General features: G+C 37.9%; 1 protein-coding gene across 2 annotated transcripts in view; it reads left to right on the top strand.

Annotated features, from left to right (window-relative positions):
- The window catches only part of LOC127666986 (sperm flagellar protein 2-like), a 48,597-nt gene that overhangs the window by 21,960 nt on the left and 7,071 nt on the right, over positions 1–19,566 (top strand). The window contains exons 3-9 of one of the 2 annotated variants that reach the window (XM_052159992.1): positions 254–506; positions 2,606–2,776; positions 4,423–4,563; positions 5,933–5,997; positions 13,115–13,301; positions 15,219–15,407; positions 18,905–19,092. In XM_052159992.1, the coding sequence (XP_052015952.1) occupies positions 254–506; positions 2,606–2,776; positions 4,423–4,563; positions 5,933–5,997; positions 13,115–13,301; positions 15,219–15,407; positions 18,905–19,092 (1,194 nt within the window). The remainder of the gene's footprint in view (positions 1–253; positions 507–2,605; positions 2,777–4,422; positions 4,564–5,932; positions 5,998–13,114; positions 13,302–15,218; positions 15,408–18,904; positions 19,093–19,566) is intronic. The other variant, XM_052159993.1, reaches the window with a different exon arrangement.

Raw genomic sequence — 19,566 nt, forward strand, 5'->3', positions numbered from 1 at the left:
TCAATTTACAGCATGAACCATATAAAATTAATAAATTTTAAATTGTTTCAAAAAAATAAAGTTTAGATAAACATAGACAATGAGAAAAATGTCCCTGTGCATTTTCATTACTGAGTCCTTTAAGAAAAAAGAAGCAACATTTATGGGCAGTTGGGATAATTCACAGTATTATATCTTAATAGTACTTCTGACATTGCATGTTCGGTTTTCATTCCACGTTAATGTACAATTATGAACATATTATTGCCTTTAGGGGTTCAACTGCCAAACTTAATAACTTCTCCCGCTTGCAACCAACGCTTCACCTGCTGGGCGTGCAGTTTGATCAGAATGTGGCTCAAAGCATCATCACAGAGAAGCCCGGGGCAGCAACCAAACTTCTATATCAGTTGTACATTGCTCTTCAGAAAAAGAAGAAAACAGGGCTGACCGGATTAGAGATACAAACCATGCAACCCCAGACAAACTTGAGGCTTCAGACCCTCAAAAGTGAGGCTTTTCGAGAGGTAGGTACAGAGAGAGACCCAACAGGCGTTCGCACGGGAAAGCTGGTGTTGCTGCGGACTGGCTTGGAGATTGCAGTCTTGGGGATGCTACATTGAGGCTATTTCTGTTACTATCCATTCCGGGTGTTATTTTATGCTAATGTCTTTAACTTGTTCATCTACCCTTGCCATCTCCCTGTTTCCTAGTCACACTACAGTTTCTCCAAATCTGTTCCTTTTCCCCAGAACTTTTTTTCTTTTACTTTTGAGACAAAATATAATTACATCATTACTCCCTTCTTTTCCCCTCACTCCAAACTGTCCAGCATAGCCCCTTCCTCTTTTCTAAACGCATGCCCTTTTTCATTAATTTGCTATATACACACAATTAAAGATTTTAGTGATTAGCATGAATGACAGTTTTTAATTTATTTTAAGTATCAACAGTGGTGATGTGTATACATTTTATATTTAATACAAAATGGGTATGATTACAAGGTCAGCATGCCATTTACTCTCCCATAGATTATCTCCCAAATTATCTGTGACAATGTCAGCATACCTTTTATTCTCCAATAAATAATCTCATAAACTATCTGTAAATATAACCTGCCTAGTCTATATCTAAATATAACCTACATACCATTAATTTTGATGCCTGTTCTTTTTCTTTCCATGTTTTCCTGCTACTATGTTGCCTAAGATTTCCTCAGGGGCCAGTGCAGCTACCTGCTGGAACATCTCCTGAGTATCAGGCCTTCTGCTAGACCTTAGGACTCTTCAGCACAAACTTCTTCAGCTTTATGTACATTGTATCCCCATCTGAGAGCAAACTCCGCAGTCATTCACCAAACAGTCTCAACATTACTTCTTTGTACTGCTCAACGCGAAAGCAATTTCTTTCATGTTTATTGACAGGGTGTCCTTGACTATGTCTAGATGACACTTGCCCTTTCTTCCAAACAAACATCCCAGTCTCATCTCTACTCCTTCCCAAACATCTTTCCCATCTCTGCTGTCTACCCAGATCTCATAGATTCTCCCTTGTAATGAGTGGAGTCTTTGTCTTAATCTCCTGGCGCTACCTGTTCCGCATCGATTTGCCATGCGTGCTTAAGATTTGGGCGCCTCTAATGCCTAGAAAGATACTTCATCATTGTAAATATCCAGAAAAAGAATGTGTTTTGATGAATTGTTTTCACTCTTTAGTTTGCTAACTCCAATTTCAAACTGCTCTATTTTTAGTTCGATACCTATATTAGTCTGGTAGCAAAGTGAACTGAGAAATCATGGGTAGGCAGATCAGATGTAAAGCTAAGCAACCCAGTGCTGGATTCTGCTTCCATGTTCCAGCTTGGTTGGCTCAAGTCAATCACTGAGAAACTTCCCCTCACTTCTCCCAGCTGTATAGATGAGGATGATTTCTTTTTCTGCCTGCTATGACACTGGGCTCTTGTGTAGCTTAGTGAAAACAATATAAAATGAGCTGTAAGGGCTTCCAGAGTCAGTTATACATTGGATAGACATTTACTGAGTTCTGATTTTATCCCAAGTGCTTTCACAAAGATGACACTGTGAAAGCCTCCAAGGACTTCATTTTTGCCTGCTAAGAAGGAAAAAATGTTTCTGTAGAGTGATATATATATATATATATATATATATATATATATATATATATATATATATCATAGTGATTTAAAGAAAAGAAGAGAGCACAGAGTAGTTTCTCAAGAAACATGGAAATAAGAGTCAAGCAGTGGTTGGGTGAGGAATAGGAGTTTAAATATTAAGTATTATACTCCTATTAAGAAGCGGATGTTGTATGAGGACCAAAAGTAAAGAGGTCTTTGATTAAGGAAAAATGGAGGAAATCAAGAGCAGGCAAAATGTAAATATGTATGACATCATTTTGTAAGAAGGAATATAAATATTATTTTTGCTGTCCACCCACAATTAAAGATTTAATTAGTGATTAACATGAATGACAGTTTATTTTAATTATCGACAGTTATAATGTGTATACATTTTGTATCCAATACAAAACGTGTATGATTGCAATGCCAGCCTACCTTTTTTTAGTCTCCAGTAACCAGAACCTTTGAAATGCTTTCTTCATCTAGAGACTTAAAAACCTGATACCACGCCAAACCGATTTCAATCTGATGCGGGTTACATGCAGGTTTCAAGAAAAGTGTAAACAAATGAAAGAAGATCTTGCCCGAATGCATTTTGAGAAGTTCGAAAAAATTCAAAAACTTGAGGAAGAGCAAAGACACTTTAATATCGAAAAGGTTCCACAGATCGTTTTTTTCTTTTTCTTCCTGAAAATTTATTAGTACCTAGTACACCTGGTGGTTCATTTCTACCTGTAGTAAGCACACATTGCATAAGCAGCAGGGCGGTTAGATTGCCTGGCGAGGTGCATGACTTGGCTTTGCCTCACGGACCCTCCCTGGATAGATTGCATGTTGTAATGAATGGCTTGGCTTTGCCTGTCTGGACCCTCCCTCTTCTGGTCTTGGTTCAAGCGCGCTTTTGTTGCACCCGTGACTAAGAGCTATCAACTACGTAATGGGGCAAATTTCTTTCACTGGATGAAATTTGTCCTCAGTTCCCTTGGGAAAGAATTTGCTACTAGCTACCTTACTGGCCAAAAGACCTCAACCCTTATATCCCTGTGGAAGACAGGAGGAACGCCTCCCCCATGCCCCGTTCTGTCTCATTCTCTGCAATGCCCGGGTCTCTATATCCTGCTCCATTTGTTGTAGGGGGTTACCTCTCTGATTGCTCCCCTCTCCAAGGGTGTGAAGCATCTTATCTTCACTGTCTTAGCTATTGCTGTGTGTACGTCGCTGCTGCTGGATGCACAGTGTGCTAACTATGGGCAATAGAATTATTGCTCTCTGTGATATTTGAAACTTGCTTTCTAAATTGATTAGTATGTTAAGAAGCTAATACATCCTGGATGGAGTGAGCTTCTTGTGGGGAAGGGAGGACACATTCAAGAGACAAACTGCAGAAAGCCTTAAGGACAGCCTCATTCCTCAATGTTTCTGCATAGCAGAGACAGGACACTCTAAGTGCAATGTCTAAGTTGCAGTTAAGAGCTGGGACCCATTTTCTTAAGAAAAAGAAAATAAACATAGGACAATGAGATAAAAATCCACATGAAATAAACAAACAGCAATGAAATAGGAATTCACATTTTTTGAAAGTGAAATAGAAAATTTAAAACATCTTCTGCATTTTAATCATAAATTTAATTTTCCTTAGATGTAGAAATTAAGGAATTCAATTCCAATACAATGCTTTAGTAGTAAAGACATGTATCATTTTCATAAGATATTTAGTTTTAAAATATTTAATAATGTATATTTTAGACATTTCTCTTTCAATCACATCATTCTGTTTATATTGTTCTTAAAATAAATATTGCCTGTCTTAAGAGATAATCCAACATTGCTTAATATTTTGGTGTCAGGTCAGTAGTTGGGGTTGCCCCTGAACTCATGTGTAGGTAGATTGGTTTGGAGAAGTTGACTTTCCTATTGGCAGCTGTTGGGTCTGTAGAGTCTTTGGGGGCTTCCTGAGAGAAAGAATTCTCATATTTGGGCTGACCATGAAAGTGGCATTGGTAAAGAAGTATAATATTTTTGTATTTAAAACTCCTGACTATTCTTGTACCAATGCACATAATGACAATGCATACATTATTTAGTCAAAATTTTAGCATATCAATGTTGTGTTTAGTATAATAATTTCAATGTAAATGATGCCAATGTCTTTTGAATACTACGCAATTGTGACACCTTGTACACTTGTTAATCGCTAAGTTCTGAAATTTTCAACAGATAACTTACATATTTGTATGTGTGTATCTATGTTACATTCTTATTATTTTGACAAACTGAATGAATAATTAATGTGTATACTTTAGCAACGCTTAAACAGAAGACGACAAAATGAGATAATGGCCAAAATCCAGGCTGCCATTATACAGATCCCCAAGCCTGAATCCAACCGGACTTTGAAAGCTATTGAGGCTCAAAAACTGATGAAAAAGAAAAAGGAGGCAGAGGTAAGTTTCTTGTTTTTTTCTCTTACTAGAGAATGCCTTCTATCTCTCTCTCTCTACAATATGCAAGAGACACCTTCCAAAGGTTATTTTCTTTTCAAAACTCCTGTTTGCTCAGTATCAGGATATAACTTTAGCCCAGGGAGATAAAATTCCCAATGTTGGGGTTTCTACTTGGACTCCTGTGTTTACAGGAAGTCTATGAAATTAGGTAAGTGTTGGCAGTCTTTACCACGCAGCGTGGCTTCTTATGAATTCCAGAAATGTTAATTGACTTACTGCTGTTAAAACATTTTAAATTAAAATGCACTTCACAGGAGATATATTTTACTAGACCACACCGAGTATCAACATTCCAATAGGATAAAATCTAATTATGCCATGGGAAATTAATACTATGTTGTGATGATAATTTCTGATTGCTTCTATTCTTTGTTGACCTAAGAAAGGTAACAAAAATTAGCATCAATTCAACATCGCTCAAGATATGTAACTTCTTCCTTTATAAATGTAAAAGAAACTGAAATCTAGATGTTGACTTATCTTACTGTAGTAGATGGGTTCTGGTTAAGAAGACATTGGCTTAGATCTGTCACCCCTAAACCCACGGTATTTTGTATTGATCTGTGTATCATTTATGAAACTCTAATAAAATATTTTAGATTTGGATTTTAAAGCATATTATCCACATATTTTTCTACCTCCATTTTTGTATTTAGCAACTAAATTTCCCTGGATTTTAGATTTATTAATAAGGATCTGTACAACATAAGCATGAGCTGAAATTATTTAGAGAAAAAGGTTATGGAGTAAGTTAGGTTGCGTGGGAAATGTTCAAAACATTCATCACAAACACATTTATATTTTAAAAACATGGACTCTGATCGGTGTTGATTGCATTAGCATCCTTTGGTGTACTATTAAAATGAGACTCTTCCTTCTGCAGAGATGTTCTATGGTTAAACTAGCTGCAGCAATAAGCCAAGCAAGTATCTGTGTCTGTAATCCTGTACACGTGTTTTGAGATGGGACAGACAGTATAATTCTTAGTAGAGAACAAGAGACCCCAAATAAAACAAGATTGAAGAAAGAAGTGTGACTGGAGGTTGTCTACACACACACACACACACACACTTTTAAAATAACAGGAAAGAATCATGAAATAAGTGATTTGGGTGAGACAATTTCTATATTGCTTTAGGGTAGCCTTATCTAAAAGAACGAATTACAATTATAAAAGTATTTCAGCTTTTCTTATCTTGACAATTATTTTGAATTAGTACTATGAGTCACCCTTTAAAACTGATTGAGCATGATGAAGTTTCTCAATGGCTTTTCAAGGCAGAGAACTGATGGTGAATTTTCTTTAAAGGACGTGGCCAATGAGATTAAGAAATTTGAAGCACTAATAAAAAAGGATCTCCAAACTAAAGAAAGGTAAGGTATGTTTTACTTCTCAAACACATAGCCATTGCTATGAAGAACCTTTGAATATTTACAATAGTTTATGTAACATGACTTAAAATTCAGATTACTTATTCATTAATAGCTTTGATCTACCATGCGAATGTATCAGGAAATGAAAAGTCAGTTTATTTTTCTGTGCTGTTCATTTTGTTGAGTTCACATCCATTTTTTAACGTTTACTAAAAGCGTTGCACTAATTTAAAAGTGCCCTGGGAAAGCCTTGCTTGGATTTTAGCTTGGTTTCTTTCATGTCAGGTCCTCTGTGTTTATTTCAGATTATAGCAATAAAGTGCTATTGAATGTGGTTTCTCACCAAATGTTATGCAATGTTGTTTCTTCTGTAAATTGTGCCCCTTTAATAGCTTCATTTATCGAAATATGAACATATCCCATATCTCTTTATTTCTTATTGTAGGTAATTGAAAATAACCTATTAGATGCTACTGTAGATGCAGTGTAGAATTTTCTAGATGCCCCCCCCCACCCTGGAGCTCTTGGGGACTGGACTACCAACCAGAGAGTACACGTGGAGGGACCCATGGTAGAGGATGGCCTTGTTTGACATCAGTGAGAGGAGAGGCACTTGGGCCTGAGGGTGTTCAATGCCCCAATGTAGGGGAATGCCAGGGCAGAAAGACAAATGAGGGGGCACCCTCATAGAGGGGGCGGGATGAGATAGGGGGTTTCCAAACAGGAGACCTGGAAAGGGGCAAACATTTGAAATGTAGATAAAGAAAATATCCAATAAAAATGAGAAAAAAATAAAAATAGAAACTAGCCAAGTTATATAAACTTATATCTTCCAGAATGTGAATGAATTCCATATTAAGGGAGACTTCCCCCAAGTCAACAACATACTTCAGGTCCAGTTTAACGGTTCTGAGTGAGGGAATTCAGAGTCCAATGAGGAGTGAAAAGTCAGAAAACAAATAGTAAAAAGGTCAGATATTGGAAAAAAATCAATAAAAATGGAAAATATTCATATTTCCCTTTTCCTACCCTCTGTACAAATTCCAGATGCCCTACCTCGATCTGCATGGCCCTGAACATCTTTGCCTCTGTCCCGTAAAAGCAGAATAGTCCAAGGTACCTAGGTGGCAAGGAACATCAGCAATTCTGTGCTTGTCTCTTTGTCGTTTATTGTCTGTCCTGCAATGTGGGAGCTTGAACTTCATTCAACCCCATTTGTCAGTGGTTAGTACCACTCTTTCCTGGACTATTGGGTCCTTTACAATGAATTCACCTGTATTTATACCCTGGTAATTTCAAACTATTGAGTCTTACATTACACTCTTTGATCTATTTTTAATTGAATTTTATGTTAGGTAAGAAAATGAGAATAAGTCTCACTCTTTTCCATGTGGATATTTAGATGAACTAGCAGTATTTGCAGAAGAGACCATTTTTTTTCCTCTGAAAGCTTGGTACCTTCATAAAATCCCAAGTGCCTGTAACTGCTTGCCTCCATTTCTGAATTCTGTATTCCATCCCACTGTGCCTATTTGTTTCCATACCTTATCATGGTGGATCTGTTAACACATCTCTAAGATCAGGTAGTATTAAAATACTGTCAGAATATCTCTCTTTGCTCAGATTGCTTTGGGTATCTCGAATCTTCATGAGCGTTGTAATCTTTCCTAGTTCTATGAAGAATGCCATTGGGAACTTTGTTGGTGACCATCCAGAATCTGTATGTTGCTTTAGATAACGTGAAGTAACCAATTTTGTGTATTGATTCTCCTGATTCACAAGTAGGGGAGGTCCTTTGTGCGGGCTATTCTTTTAATTCCTTTCTGTTTGATTTTGGTTTTGGTTTTGATTTTGGTCTTGGTTTTTGTGTTGCTGATGTTTCCCCAGAAGGTTCAATTTAATCTTGCCAGAGATTTCCAAGGGAACTTGGAAGTGGGCATAGAAGGGAGCGTCCAACATCTAAGACTGGCAGTGGAGGATGTCACGGAGCTGGAGGCTCAATCCAGAGAAAGGTTATGGGACAATAGGCTTTTTGAAGCCTTTTTATCACTAACTACCTTTTAAATTCACTTTGACTTTTTAGGTGAGGATGTTCTGGAATCAATTAGAAACTTCATACTAGCTTGTTATGTTAAATTTTTTGTAATATATTTTAAGTTATGGTTGAATTATACCACTCTCTTCTTTCCTCTTTTTTCCTCCAGCCTTTCCCAGGTACCCTGCCTCTACTTCCTCCCATGTCCCTCACTCTCAAATTGATAGCCACTTTATATGTGTGTGTGTGTGTGTGTGTGTGTGTGTGTATGTGGTATGTATGTGTGGTATGTATGTGGTATGTGCATGTATGAGAGAGATGGAGAGAGAAAGAGACAGAGACAGAAACAGAGACAGAGAGAGAGAGAGTATATCTATGTTCAGACTGCATGAACCCAAAGAACAGTTTCAGTAGCTGCCTCTTTCACTGCCTCTTTTCACTCCCAGGAAAAGTCTTTCAGAGACAAGTGATGGCATTCTTTTCCTTTTGTGGAAAAAGCAATGAGGAGACCCATGGCTGCTCCCTAACATGTATACAGTCAATTAGGTGTTTAAAACAAACAAACAACAAAACAAATAATAAATGCTATCATCCATCTGTTTGCTTAGCAGAGGTTCATTGGATGTTCTATTTTTGGCATTTGGGGTAAAACATTTACTACTTAATTCTCAAAATACATATTTGGCAACATTTCCACACTGCTAATTACTGCATAAAACTCATTAATCCCTACAAGTGTTTGGCAAACAGTCAGCTATCCATAAAATATAACTACTGTTTTCAAGACACCCACATGTAATTGCAGTGGCTGGTCCCAGCTGGGAGGATTCAGATCCGAGGGAGGACTTTGGATTTCAGGAGAGAAACAGGTTCAGAGGTGACAAACAGAAACAACCACAGAGGCGACTTGAATCTGAGTGTATTTAGGAGCTCTAAAGTAAGGATTTTTATACACCAAGAGTTGGTATTACCATTTCACATGATGTAGCCAGTGAGGCAGTCACGATTATCATAACCATTTGGCACAAGGAAATGCAAAATCAATTGGGTACAATGTTTCCCATGTAATAGATTTAGAGGATCAACTTACAGATACCATCAATCTTTGTGATTAGAATACAGAGTGGCTTGCAATTAACAGCAAACCTTTAAAAAGAGTTTGAAGTTTCTTATACCCCCTGGATCTTACTGAGTTTTTGTGAGTGATCTTTACCTAACATTTAGCTTTTACCTTGTAAAAACTTCTTGACTTAATCAATGCTTTCATACCACAGTGTCAGAGCCACCCTCATCTACATACGCACAGCCATATAAACCTGCATGTTGTTGGAAGGTTGTAATTATGTAAATGACTATGAGGCAAAGCATTGTAGTTCTTTTTTTTTGTATTTTTTTATTCGATATATTCTTTATTTGCATTTCAAATGATTTCCCCTTTTCTGGCTCCCCACTCCCCAAAAGTCCCAAAAATGTGGTATATTTACACAATGGAGTACTATTCAGTCATTAGAAACAATGAATTCATGAAATTCTTAGACAAATGGATGGAGCTGGAGAACATCATACTAAGTGAGGCAACCCAGTCTCAAAAGATTAATCATGGTATGCACTCACTGATAAGTGGATATTAGCCTAGAAACTTTGAATACCCAAGACATAATCCACATATTAAATGATGTCCTAGCAGAATGGAGGAGTGGCCCCTGGTTCTGGAAAAACTCAGGGCAGCAGTATAGGGGAATTCCAGAACAGGGAAGTGGGAAGGAATAGATGGGGGAACAGGGGGGAAGAAAGAGGGCTTATGTGTTGTAGTTCTTAAAAAAGAGTTTGCAGTCAGTGAGTCCACTCAAAGAATGGATTATAGACCAGGCTGTTAGGATCACCTTGTAAAAGAGGAAAAGAGGAAATTTATAGTAAACTGCTTTTGAGAACTATGGCTCAGAATTATCCTCCAACTAGAGAGTTTCACAGCCTTCCCAGGAGACTTCCTCCCCTTCAGAGTCAAACACCTCAGTCTGTGGAACATTTTTTGTCACACAGAATCTACTGGGGTTGGTGTGATATGTAATAAAATGAATATATCTTGAATTAAATTACCATAAATTTATTTTTAAGTATGCATTTTTAATAATTTTAGTTTTACAAATTAATATGGTACAATAGCTTGATGCACATAGACATTAATCAAACAAGCTAATCATCATACCAAGCATATTTATGCCATCCAATATGATTTTTTAAGTTTTGATTAATAAATATGTATTTATGGGTTAAAACATGATGCTTAAATTGGGGCATGCAATATTTCCATCTCATTATTAACTTGCATTGGGAGTCTTTGATAGCTATTGAGCTGATGGATGAATAGATGGGTAGATGGTGGAGTGAATAAGTTGACTCATTAATAACAGAGTTCATGAACTAGATTTTTGGCAGTATAAACACAGTGTTTAGGAAGCCCCTAGCCTATATTTAATCTATGATAGAACCTTTCTAATAACACATTTAGGTAAAAGAATAGTATTTTACTGAATGATCACATGAATTTCCACAAACGTGTAATTATACTAACCTTTTAAAAATGTTTTTGAAACTGTCCCAAATGATTTGCATATATCTCCAAAAATATGTAGTCCTGCTATGTAGTCCTGGATGGCATGAAACTTACTAATGTTAACCAGAATGGCAATGTTCTCACAGAAATTAGTCTACCTTTACATCTCAATTACTGAGATTACCGTCCTGGGCCACCATGATGGGCTTTAAGTGTATTAAATCTTAATCAGCAAAAATCAGCTCTGCTTTTGACCTTCTGTGTATTGTATTGTAACATAGTTAGTTTATTCTTAAATCCTCCAAGTGACAGGATGGAACCATGCCTGGGTGCCTGTGGATAAAATAACTGGAATCTTAAGGGTTTTATACTTGCATTTGAAAGTATTATTATAATTGAAATTTGTTACAAATATAATAATATAGCTACCCCCAACTCCCCCCTCCCCCCCACTGCTGCACATCTACTTTCAAATTCCTGACCCTCTGTACTTCTCCCCCATCTTCTCCTATATCTGAACTGCCCCCCCCCCTCTTTTTCTTAGATGCCAGGGACCCAAGAGGTTCCCAGTACCCAACAGGGAGGACATTAGGTGAAATACCTCAAAAAATATTAATCCAGAATTCCTCCTGTCACAAGGAAATGCAGGGACAAAGAGTAGAGCAGAAACTGAAAGAAAGGCTATCCAGAGATTGCCCCACCTAGGGATCCATCCCATCTGCTGACACCAAACCCAGACACTATTGCTGATGCCAAGAAGTGCTTACTGACAAGAGTATAGCTGTCCCCTGAGATGCTTTGCCAAAGCCAGATGGACCAATACAAATGCAAATGCACACAGCCAAACATTGGATTGAGTGCAGGGACCCCAATGGAGAAGTTAGAGCAAGGACTAGAGCAGGTGAAGGGGATTGCAACCCCATAGGAAGAACAACAATATCAACTAACCAGAGTCCCCAGAGCTCCCAGGGACTAAACCACCAACCAAAGAGTACACAGGGGGTACTCATGGCTCCAGATGGATATGTAGCAGAGGACTGTCTTATTTGGCATCACTGGTAGGGGAGCCCCTTGTTCTTGTGGAGGCTTGATGACCCGGGCGGGATAGGGGAATGCTAGAGCTATGAGGCAGGTGGGGGAGCACCCTCATAGAGGCAGGGGTAGGTGGGAGGGGAAAGGGAGCTTGTGGAGGGGAAACTGGGAAGGGCGATAACATTTGAAATGTAAATAATTAAAATAGCCAATAAAAATAAATAAAAAATAATATTTAATAACTATTTGGTATTTGATAAAGATTAATGCTTATTATTTAAAATAAAATTAAGTAAATTTAACATTTACTAAATGTAGTATTATTATTATTTAAATATAATATTGATATGAATATAAAAATGTTCTTGTTATTGAAATATTATTGAAATTTAGCCCACCAACTGTTTGTACAGAGAACAAGAAAAGAATGTCTTATGAGTTCGAAATTTATCTGGGAGCAACAAACCTACAAATTATGATCTAGAATCTCATAGGATCTATGTAACAACGATGTATTAATCTCACACAAAACATGCTTTTGTAGGAAGACTTCTGCCTATGTAAACATTGATGGCTGTTTAGTCATGACACACGTTAAATACACTTGTGTTTTCTTTAAATAAGTTATCTTATATTCTAAATTAAATGTATTAGTGATAACAAAATGGTAATTCATAGTATAAACTCATTATTCCTTAGCAAGTAGCATTATCATATATTGTATACAGCTCTACTGTACCATTCTAATGGCTTTTTAAAGACATATGCAGATAAGAATGGATGATTCAGTTGCTACACACATAAAATGTTTCTTTCATTTTGAATGATAACCACCAGAGAGCTATGGATTTAATGCTAAGGACCATTTATGTCGCTGGACTTTGGTGCTCATCTTTTGGGAAGGCCAATGCTGGAGCCAGGTCAGACCTCTGCTGAGTCATGGGAGGTTGGGCCGACTTTCGGCTCCTAAGTTCCTAACAAAGACTGGGACACTGCCCTAGGAAGCCATATGCCCATTTGGGAGTACTTGGAGTAGCCTACACCATTGTGAGAGAGAACAGAGTAGTTGTGGATGGGATCATCCACGGAAGAACTGTGTTCTCCATATATAGTCTATTGCCATTGAGGCATTTGCCCTGACATTGGATTATCTACAATTTGTCTACTGTTGACCTAAAACAGGAGAAACAAGAGGCCAGTACAAAGATGCAGGAGAGAAGCCAGAATCTCTAGTTAGATGGCAGGACATAAGATCTGAGGAGAAATAAGCTTAAGAAAACAAGCTATGCTAAGTGTCTCAGAGGGACAGATCTAAAAATGATATAAAGAAATGGAATCAGCAGTAAGTTACAGCCTGCCACATCTACCCACTGCTTCTACTCAGATATTAACAAAGAATTCAAAGCAGCTTTCTCCAGGAGTCTTCCATTATTATTTCAAGGAAGGAACATGTGACCACACTGTGTTAAAATCTAACAAGCATCTGTTACCTTTAGTGTATCCAAGACTTCTTTAGAAACAACAGACCAGACAACTACAGAACTGCTCAACACCTATTCAGATGACGACTACATTAAAAAGATCCAGAAGCGCCTAGAAGAAGATGCTTTTGCCCGTGAGCAAAGGGAAAAAAGACGACGGAGACTGTTGATGGACCAGTTAATGGCCCATGAAGCACAGGAGGTGAGCTATGTGATGTTAGTTCTATATGAATATTGCCTAGAACTTCAGAATACATGGCCTTGTGTTTATACAAACAAGTATTATTTTATATACATGTTGTCTGTCACTCTGAGTCAGATCTCATAGATAAATCCTCACTTCACAAACACAAAATCCCTACTTAAAATTTTCAAAGCACACCCTCATTAGTGACTACAGACCCTGAGGTGTTCAGTTACTCATAAGTCCTACTGTGGCCTATCCCTCTAAAACAGTCGATTATGGAACTGGTTAAGAGTTAGCTGAGTATTAAACGGCAATTCTCATGTCAATGTGTATGTTATGGCTTCATAAACACATGAAGTTATGTACACATGTAACAGTATGTGAGAAACCTTTAATCATGTTATTGCCTTTTTCCTGATGGTATATAATATCCTATACAAGAACTAATTTTGTCAACTCTTTAAGATTGCAAGCTTGCACTTTTGTGTTCTATTTTGTGTTAAATGTATTTATCTCTCACTGTGTTTTCTCACATCACACTAAACTATATGCTTTACTTTTAAGGATTATTTCTGGTGATTCTTCCTAATCTATGATACCATGCTGACAGCACTCTATTATTTTACATTTTACACCTGATATTTTGGAATTTACTAATCAAAAGCAGACTTGTCATAGCATATATTATAAATATTTTTCTCATATGATCAATATTATAAAAAATAAATCTTTCAAGTTCAAAAAAAAAGTTAGCTGAGTAAACTCCTAGCTTTGCCTCAGGGGAGAAGTGCAAAAGCCTGTGTCTTCGTCAGGGTTTCTATTCCTGCACAAACATTATGACCAAGAAGCAAGTTGTGAAAGAAAGGGTTTATTCAGCTTACACTTCCACACTGCTGTTCATCACCAAAGGAAGTCAGGACAGGGACTCACACAAAGCAGGAGTTGATGCAGAAGCTATGGAGGGGTGCTGCTTCCTGACTTGCTTCCTTTTTCTGTGGTAACTCCAGACTGTGTCAAGTTGACACACAAAACCAGCCAATACAGCCTACAAACAAATTGCGACTACTCTAGGTTACATATTTAAAATCTTTCCCCAATATTCTAAAGATAGATAAAATTTAAGTTAAAAGAGTTAAAGTTAAGATAGAAGTGAATCCTCCATTATTTTCATGTATTTACTCATAGGGTAATTCATCTAGGTTGTAAGTTTGTAGCCTTCCTTAACAGAAACCATCGAGTACTGTAGTTTAGAGAGAAAGATACATTGCAACTTTAGTAAACAATAAATTTCTTAAGCATGAACTATTTTTATAATACAACAACAACAACAACAACAAAATCTTTCCCAATTTGTGTATGTGTGTGTTTGTGAAGTCCTTTATAGTTCTTAAAACTGAAACTTAACACACAAAGCACAGCCATCCCACTGTTCCAACTTAGGTTTTGATTTATTTCCCAAGGAAGACACCAGTTGCATTTTTACATTGAGTTATCTTTCCAAAAATAGTTATAATGACATGCATATGCCTAATTTCTAAACTCCCGAAAACATGATTATAAATTGAGAATTGCATTGCTTTTTTGAAACCCCGTATCATTTTTTTTTCATTTAATTTTAAAGGAATTAACAACTTATTTGAGGCAATTGCAAGTTTCTATACCATTGCAAGTTTCTTCCAGAAAGATCTATTATTAAATCTCTATGATTAAATAGCATCTGTGTGTGTAGGTGCATGTGTGCACGTGTGTGTGTGTGTGTATGTGTGTGTGTGTGTGTGTGTGTGTGTTCTGTTCAAAGTTAAACCAAATGGCAGAAGTAGACTTCAATGACTATTATGCCTTCCACACATTATTTGCAAGCTGACTTCTGAGCCACTAGGTAATAGGAACTTGGCCTTGGGAAGTCATTGGGTCTGGCGCCCGTGTTCACAGGAGGCCTATCGGGAGGAGCAGCTTATCCACCGGCTCATGCGCCAGTCCCAGCAGGAGCGCAGGATTGCGGTGCAGCTCATGCACGTTCGCCATGAGAAGGAAGTTCTGTGGCAAAATCGAATTTTCCGAGAGAAACAATTTGAAGAAAGACGACTTAAGGATTTCCAGGATGCTCTTGACAGAGAAGCGGTAAATAAAATCTCCATTAAAAATCCTATTTGGTCATCAGTTTGTAACCGACAGGGTAGGAGGCAGCCTTTATGTAGCGTGCCTTCCACCAGGTGCCTTGATTCTAAGCATGGCTTGCTTGCAACCAGTTCTGTGTTCGCTTGTCCCTTATCATTTTTGCTTGTCTTTTTAGTTCTAATTCCAAATGATTCCTCAGAAAATGCTCTTGAGTATTAATATTCTCAGAGTCTCTGTATGTGCTTGTCAGTTTGAAATGCTTGGTTCATCTCTATTTCCCTTGAATACCTAAACTACATCTCTTCGCTTTCTTCAGATATAGCTTGGCTGACAAAAGGCTGATGCTGATCATCTAATTTTCACATCCCGGGATTATTATGTTTTTACCTCAAATACCCAATGCACTTTCCTATCTATAAAGTGATTAGTGTGAGCACTGGTATAGACCATTTTAGGAGACCATTCTGAGGCAGAATGAGAGCTTTGAAGAAGCTAGTTTTAAATAAAAGAATTAGTTTTAAATAAAAAACTCATTACTCCATGATATGACACAACTTTCCAGGCCTATATTATATTGCACTGCTCCTTCCTCTAAACTATAACAATGCACAGGAAGGTGGGGACATTGTAATTTATTGTCAGTGAGAACAGTGCCTAGAAGCCAAGAGCTGTCTCCCGGGTATGTTCTTTTCTACTATGACATTATGTTGAAAATCAAAAATCAAAATATCCAATGTGTTACTCACTTACTATATCATATTTCTCCTGAACTTCCTGTGTATGCTTTTCTGTAACAAAAATAGTTTTGTCAATGGATTTCTCGACTCAGTTTTTGTCTATTTCCCATTGGGGAACTCATATTTATTTTATCAGTTTATCAAACTTGATTACACAATCATGGAACTCCCATTTCTGGGAGTGTGCATGTGCTGTCATAGAACATCCTTAAATGAACCTGGACAGGAGAGCGGCTCTTTCGGTAAAGAATGGCACTCACTCACCAGCGCTTGCGGGCTCCTTCTGTGACACTCCACGATAAAGCACATTTTGTCCACACCAGTAGTTCTTGATTTTAAATTTTGGTGCCACCTACTGTTATGAATAATAATTAATCACATTTTGAGCATTTGTTTCAAAACACAATTGCAGTCTTCTCATTCTATGCATAGAAAACTATTACAAAAACTTACACTCTGTAAGTTTTACACATTCAGAAAGAGAAACAATAGTTTAAAAATCAAAAGTGTGTTAGGAGGGAACACACTTTTGTGAAAGAGGGAGAGAGGGAAGAGAGGTAGGGTTGGAGGGAGGGGGGATGGATGGATTGATATAGATGGATGGATGGATAGATGGATGGATGGATAGATGGATGGATGGATGGATAGATGGATGGATGGATGGATAGATGGGTGGATGGATAGATGGATGGATGGATGGATGGATGGATGGATGGATGGATGGATAGATGGATGGATGGATAGGTGGATGGATGGATGGATGGATGGGTGGGTGGATGCAGGGAGGGAGGAAGAAAGAAAAAAAGGAAGAAAGGAAGGAAGGTAGGAAAGAAAGAAGGGAGGAAGGAAAGAAGGAAGGAAAGAAGGAAGGACAGAAGAAAGGAAGGTATAAAGGAAAGAAGGAAGGTAGGAAGGAAGGTAGGAAGGAAGGACATGAAGGAGGGAAGGAAGGAAGGTAGGAAGGAAGGAAGGACATAAAGGAAGGAGGGAAGAAAGGAAGGAAGGAAGGAAGGAAGGAAGGAAGGAAGGAAGGAAGGAAGGAAGGAAGGAAGGAAGGAAGGAAGGAAGGAAGGGAGAGCAGGCAGCTAGACAGGCAAGCATGCAGGAGGAAGAGGAAGTCAGGAGTCAGCACCAGCACAAGCCCAGGGTGGAAACTATTCTGTTGCAACTAGGGAACTTACATCATTTCCTTCAGAGTTTTGGTTCCTGTGGATAACCAGCTTCAGCTATTTTAGTGTCGCTGTCACCATAAGTTCTCATCTGTCAAGTTTCTTCCATGTCTGAGCTCTTCTTGATATCATGAACCATGACGTGATGCTCTCTGCCTCACGTCTACTCACTTGCCAGTGTTACCAAGTGAAACAAGGCAGCCATGAAAGAGGCTAGTGGCATTCCTGAATCGACCAAACACACTGGATTGATCTTCGAGGTCATCCAACCCAATGAAATTAAAAGCAAGCATGCTAAATAAGACAGCTGCAGTAAGACAAATGATGGACCTCACAACACAGTCCATTTTCTTTCTTTTTTTATTGATATTTTTTTAATTTACGTTTCAAATGATTTCCCCTTTTCTGGGTCCCCACTCCCGCAAGTCCCATTAGCCCTCTTCTGTCCCCCTGTTCTTCCATCCACCCCTTCCCACTTCCCTGTTCTGGAATTCCCCTATACTCTTGCACCGAGTCTTTCCGGAACCAGGGGCCACTCCTCCATTCTTAGCAGTATTGTGTTAAGAACTACTTATTCAGATGAAATTGTTCAGTTAATTTTTCTGTGTAAAATAAAACTGTTAATCTCCCTCCTTTGAAGGAATTAAAACTGGGCATGGAATGAATGATTTGTTTGGATTCTTAAATACTTGAACTTTAATTCTGCACAGAAGTTGTGACTTGAATTTTGAAGACAGTTCCTGCAAAACCTACACTTATTTCTATTTTCTACTGGCTGAATTAAGTTACAGGAGTTAGATGATATTAGTGAGGCAGTTTAGCACATAACATGATTGCAGCAGCAGCTGGTGGAGTTTTCTGAAAGGAATCCCTTCAACTAAGCATTGTCTTACTCTCAGCTTGGCTAGCCTGTGTTTTGTGTGAAGGATGAGTTAACAACATGATGGTAACCTGGTAGACAGTGGTGATAAGATTTTTACATATTTAACTACTTTCTGTAGGCATTTCTACAAATAAATGTCATTCTTTTATAAAGGCTAAGGCGGTAAGGGCTTCAACACACTTAGAATATGTTAAGTGTGTTATCTCAAAGGACTATAACCAAGTAACTACCACATATAAGGTCAGTCTATATGTTAATACTGACACAGGAAGTCTAGTGGTCAGAGCACACGTACCTGGTGTAGGGGCTGTGGTCACTGAGTGCTTAAGCATCAGCCAGCTACTTGCCATGAGACCCAGACTAACCTATATCTCTGTGATCTTTGACTCTTTTCAAGTGATAAAACCGGAAAACTTTCAGGAAAGCCTACAATCCAGTTTACTTTGGGGATACTGATCTTTCACCATCTATACCACTTTCCACTGTAGTGTTTTAATGGCGAGCTACATATGGATTCTCTCTAGCACTGCCTTTGATGTCATACTTAATACTTAGTGTATTGAGGAGTGAGAGTTGATTCTTGACCAATTAAATCCTGATATAAAGGGGAATTTCATTCTACTTAATGATATTTTTTTGGCATTATGATACTATCTTCACATGAATAATGACATAACAATAGTGGCTTAAAGTCCATTCTTGCCTTCTTAGGCTCTCGCCAAACAAGCCAAGATTGATTTTGCAGAGCAAACCTTGAGGGAGAAGGAAATTCATGAGAAGATCTCTGTGGAAAGAGCCCAAGAGCGTTACGAGAAGCATTATGGGATATGTGCAGAGATTTTGGATCAAATACTTGATTTGTGCACGAAGGTGGCAGACTATAGGTTGCTGACAAATAAGTAAGTATCACTTTACACGATTAACCCAACAACGTCACTGCAGAAGTCAGAGTGGTGAGACTGCAAAGCACACACACACAATTGATAGCCAGCGTACACACATTTGATAGGCATAGCAGACACACACAATCGAGAGGCAGAGCAGACACAATTGATAGGCAAAGCAGATTTAAAGAATAGAGAATCAGAAGCAGAGGGTAGAAAAGGATTACTTTCTGGCATTATTTGGGGCACAGACATTTCTTCATCTATTCATAAGTAGTGTCTAAATTGTCATTTGCCAAGGTAACAATTATCATTTATTGAATGTAAGCACATAGTGACATCATTTTGAGGTTAAAAATATGTAACAGCTTACTAATCTGAAAATAAATTATACTGACTCAAAAGGAAGGAATTAAAAAGGTACTCTTTTACTTTTAATATTTTAAAGGTACTTTTAGTACTCTTATAAGTTATATTATAGATTGTATT

The sequence above is a fragment of the Apodemus sylvaticus genome, chromosome 16, assembly GCF_947179515.1.
Source record: "Apodemus sylvaticus chromosome 16, mApoSyl1.1, whole genome shotgun sequence".
Classification (NCBI taxonomy): Eukaryota; Metazoa; Chordata; class Mammalia; order Rodentia; family Muridae; genus Apodemus; species Apodemus sylvaticus.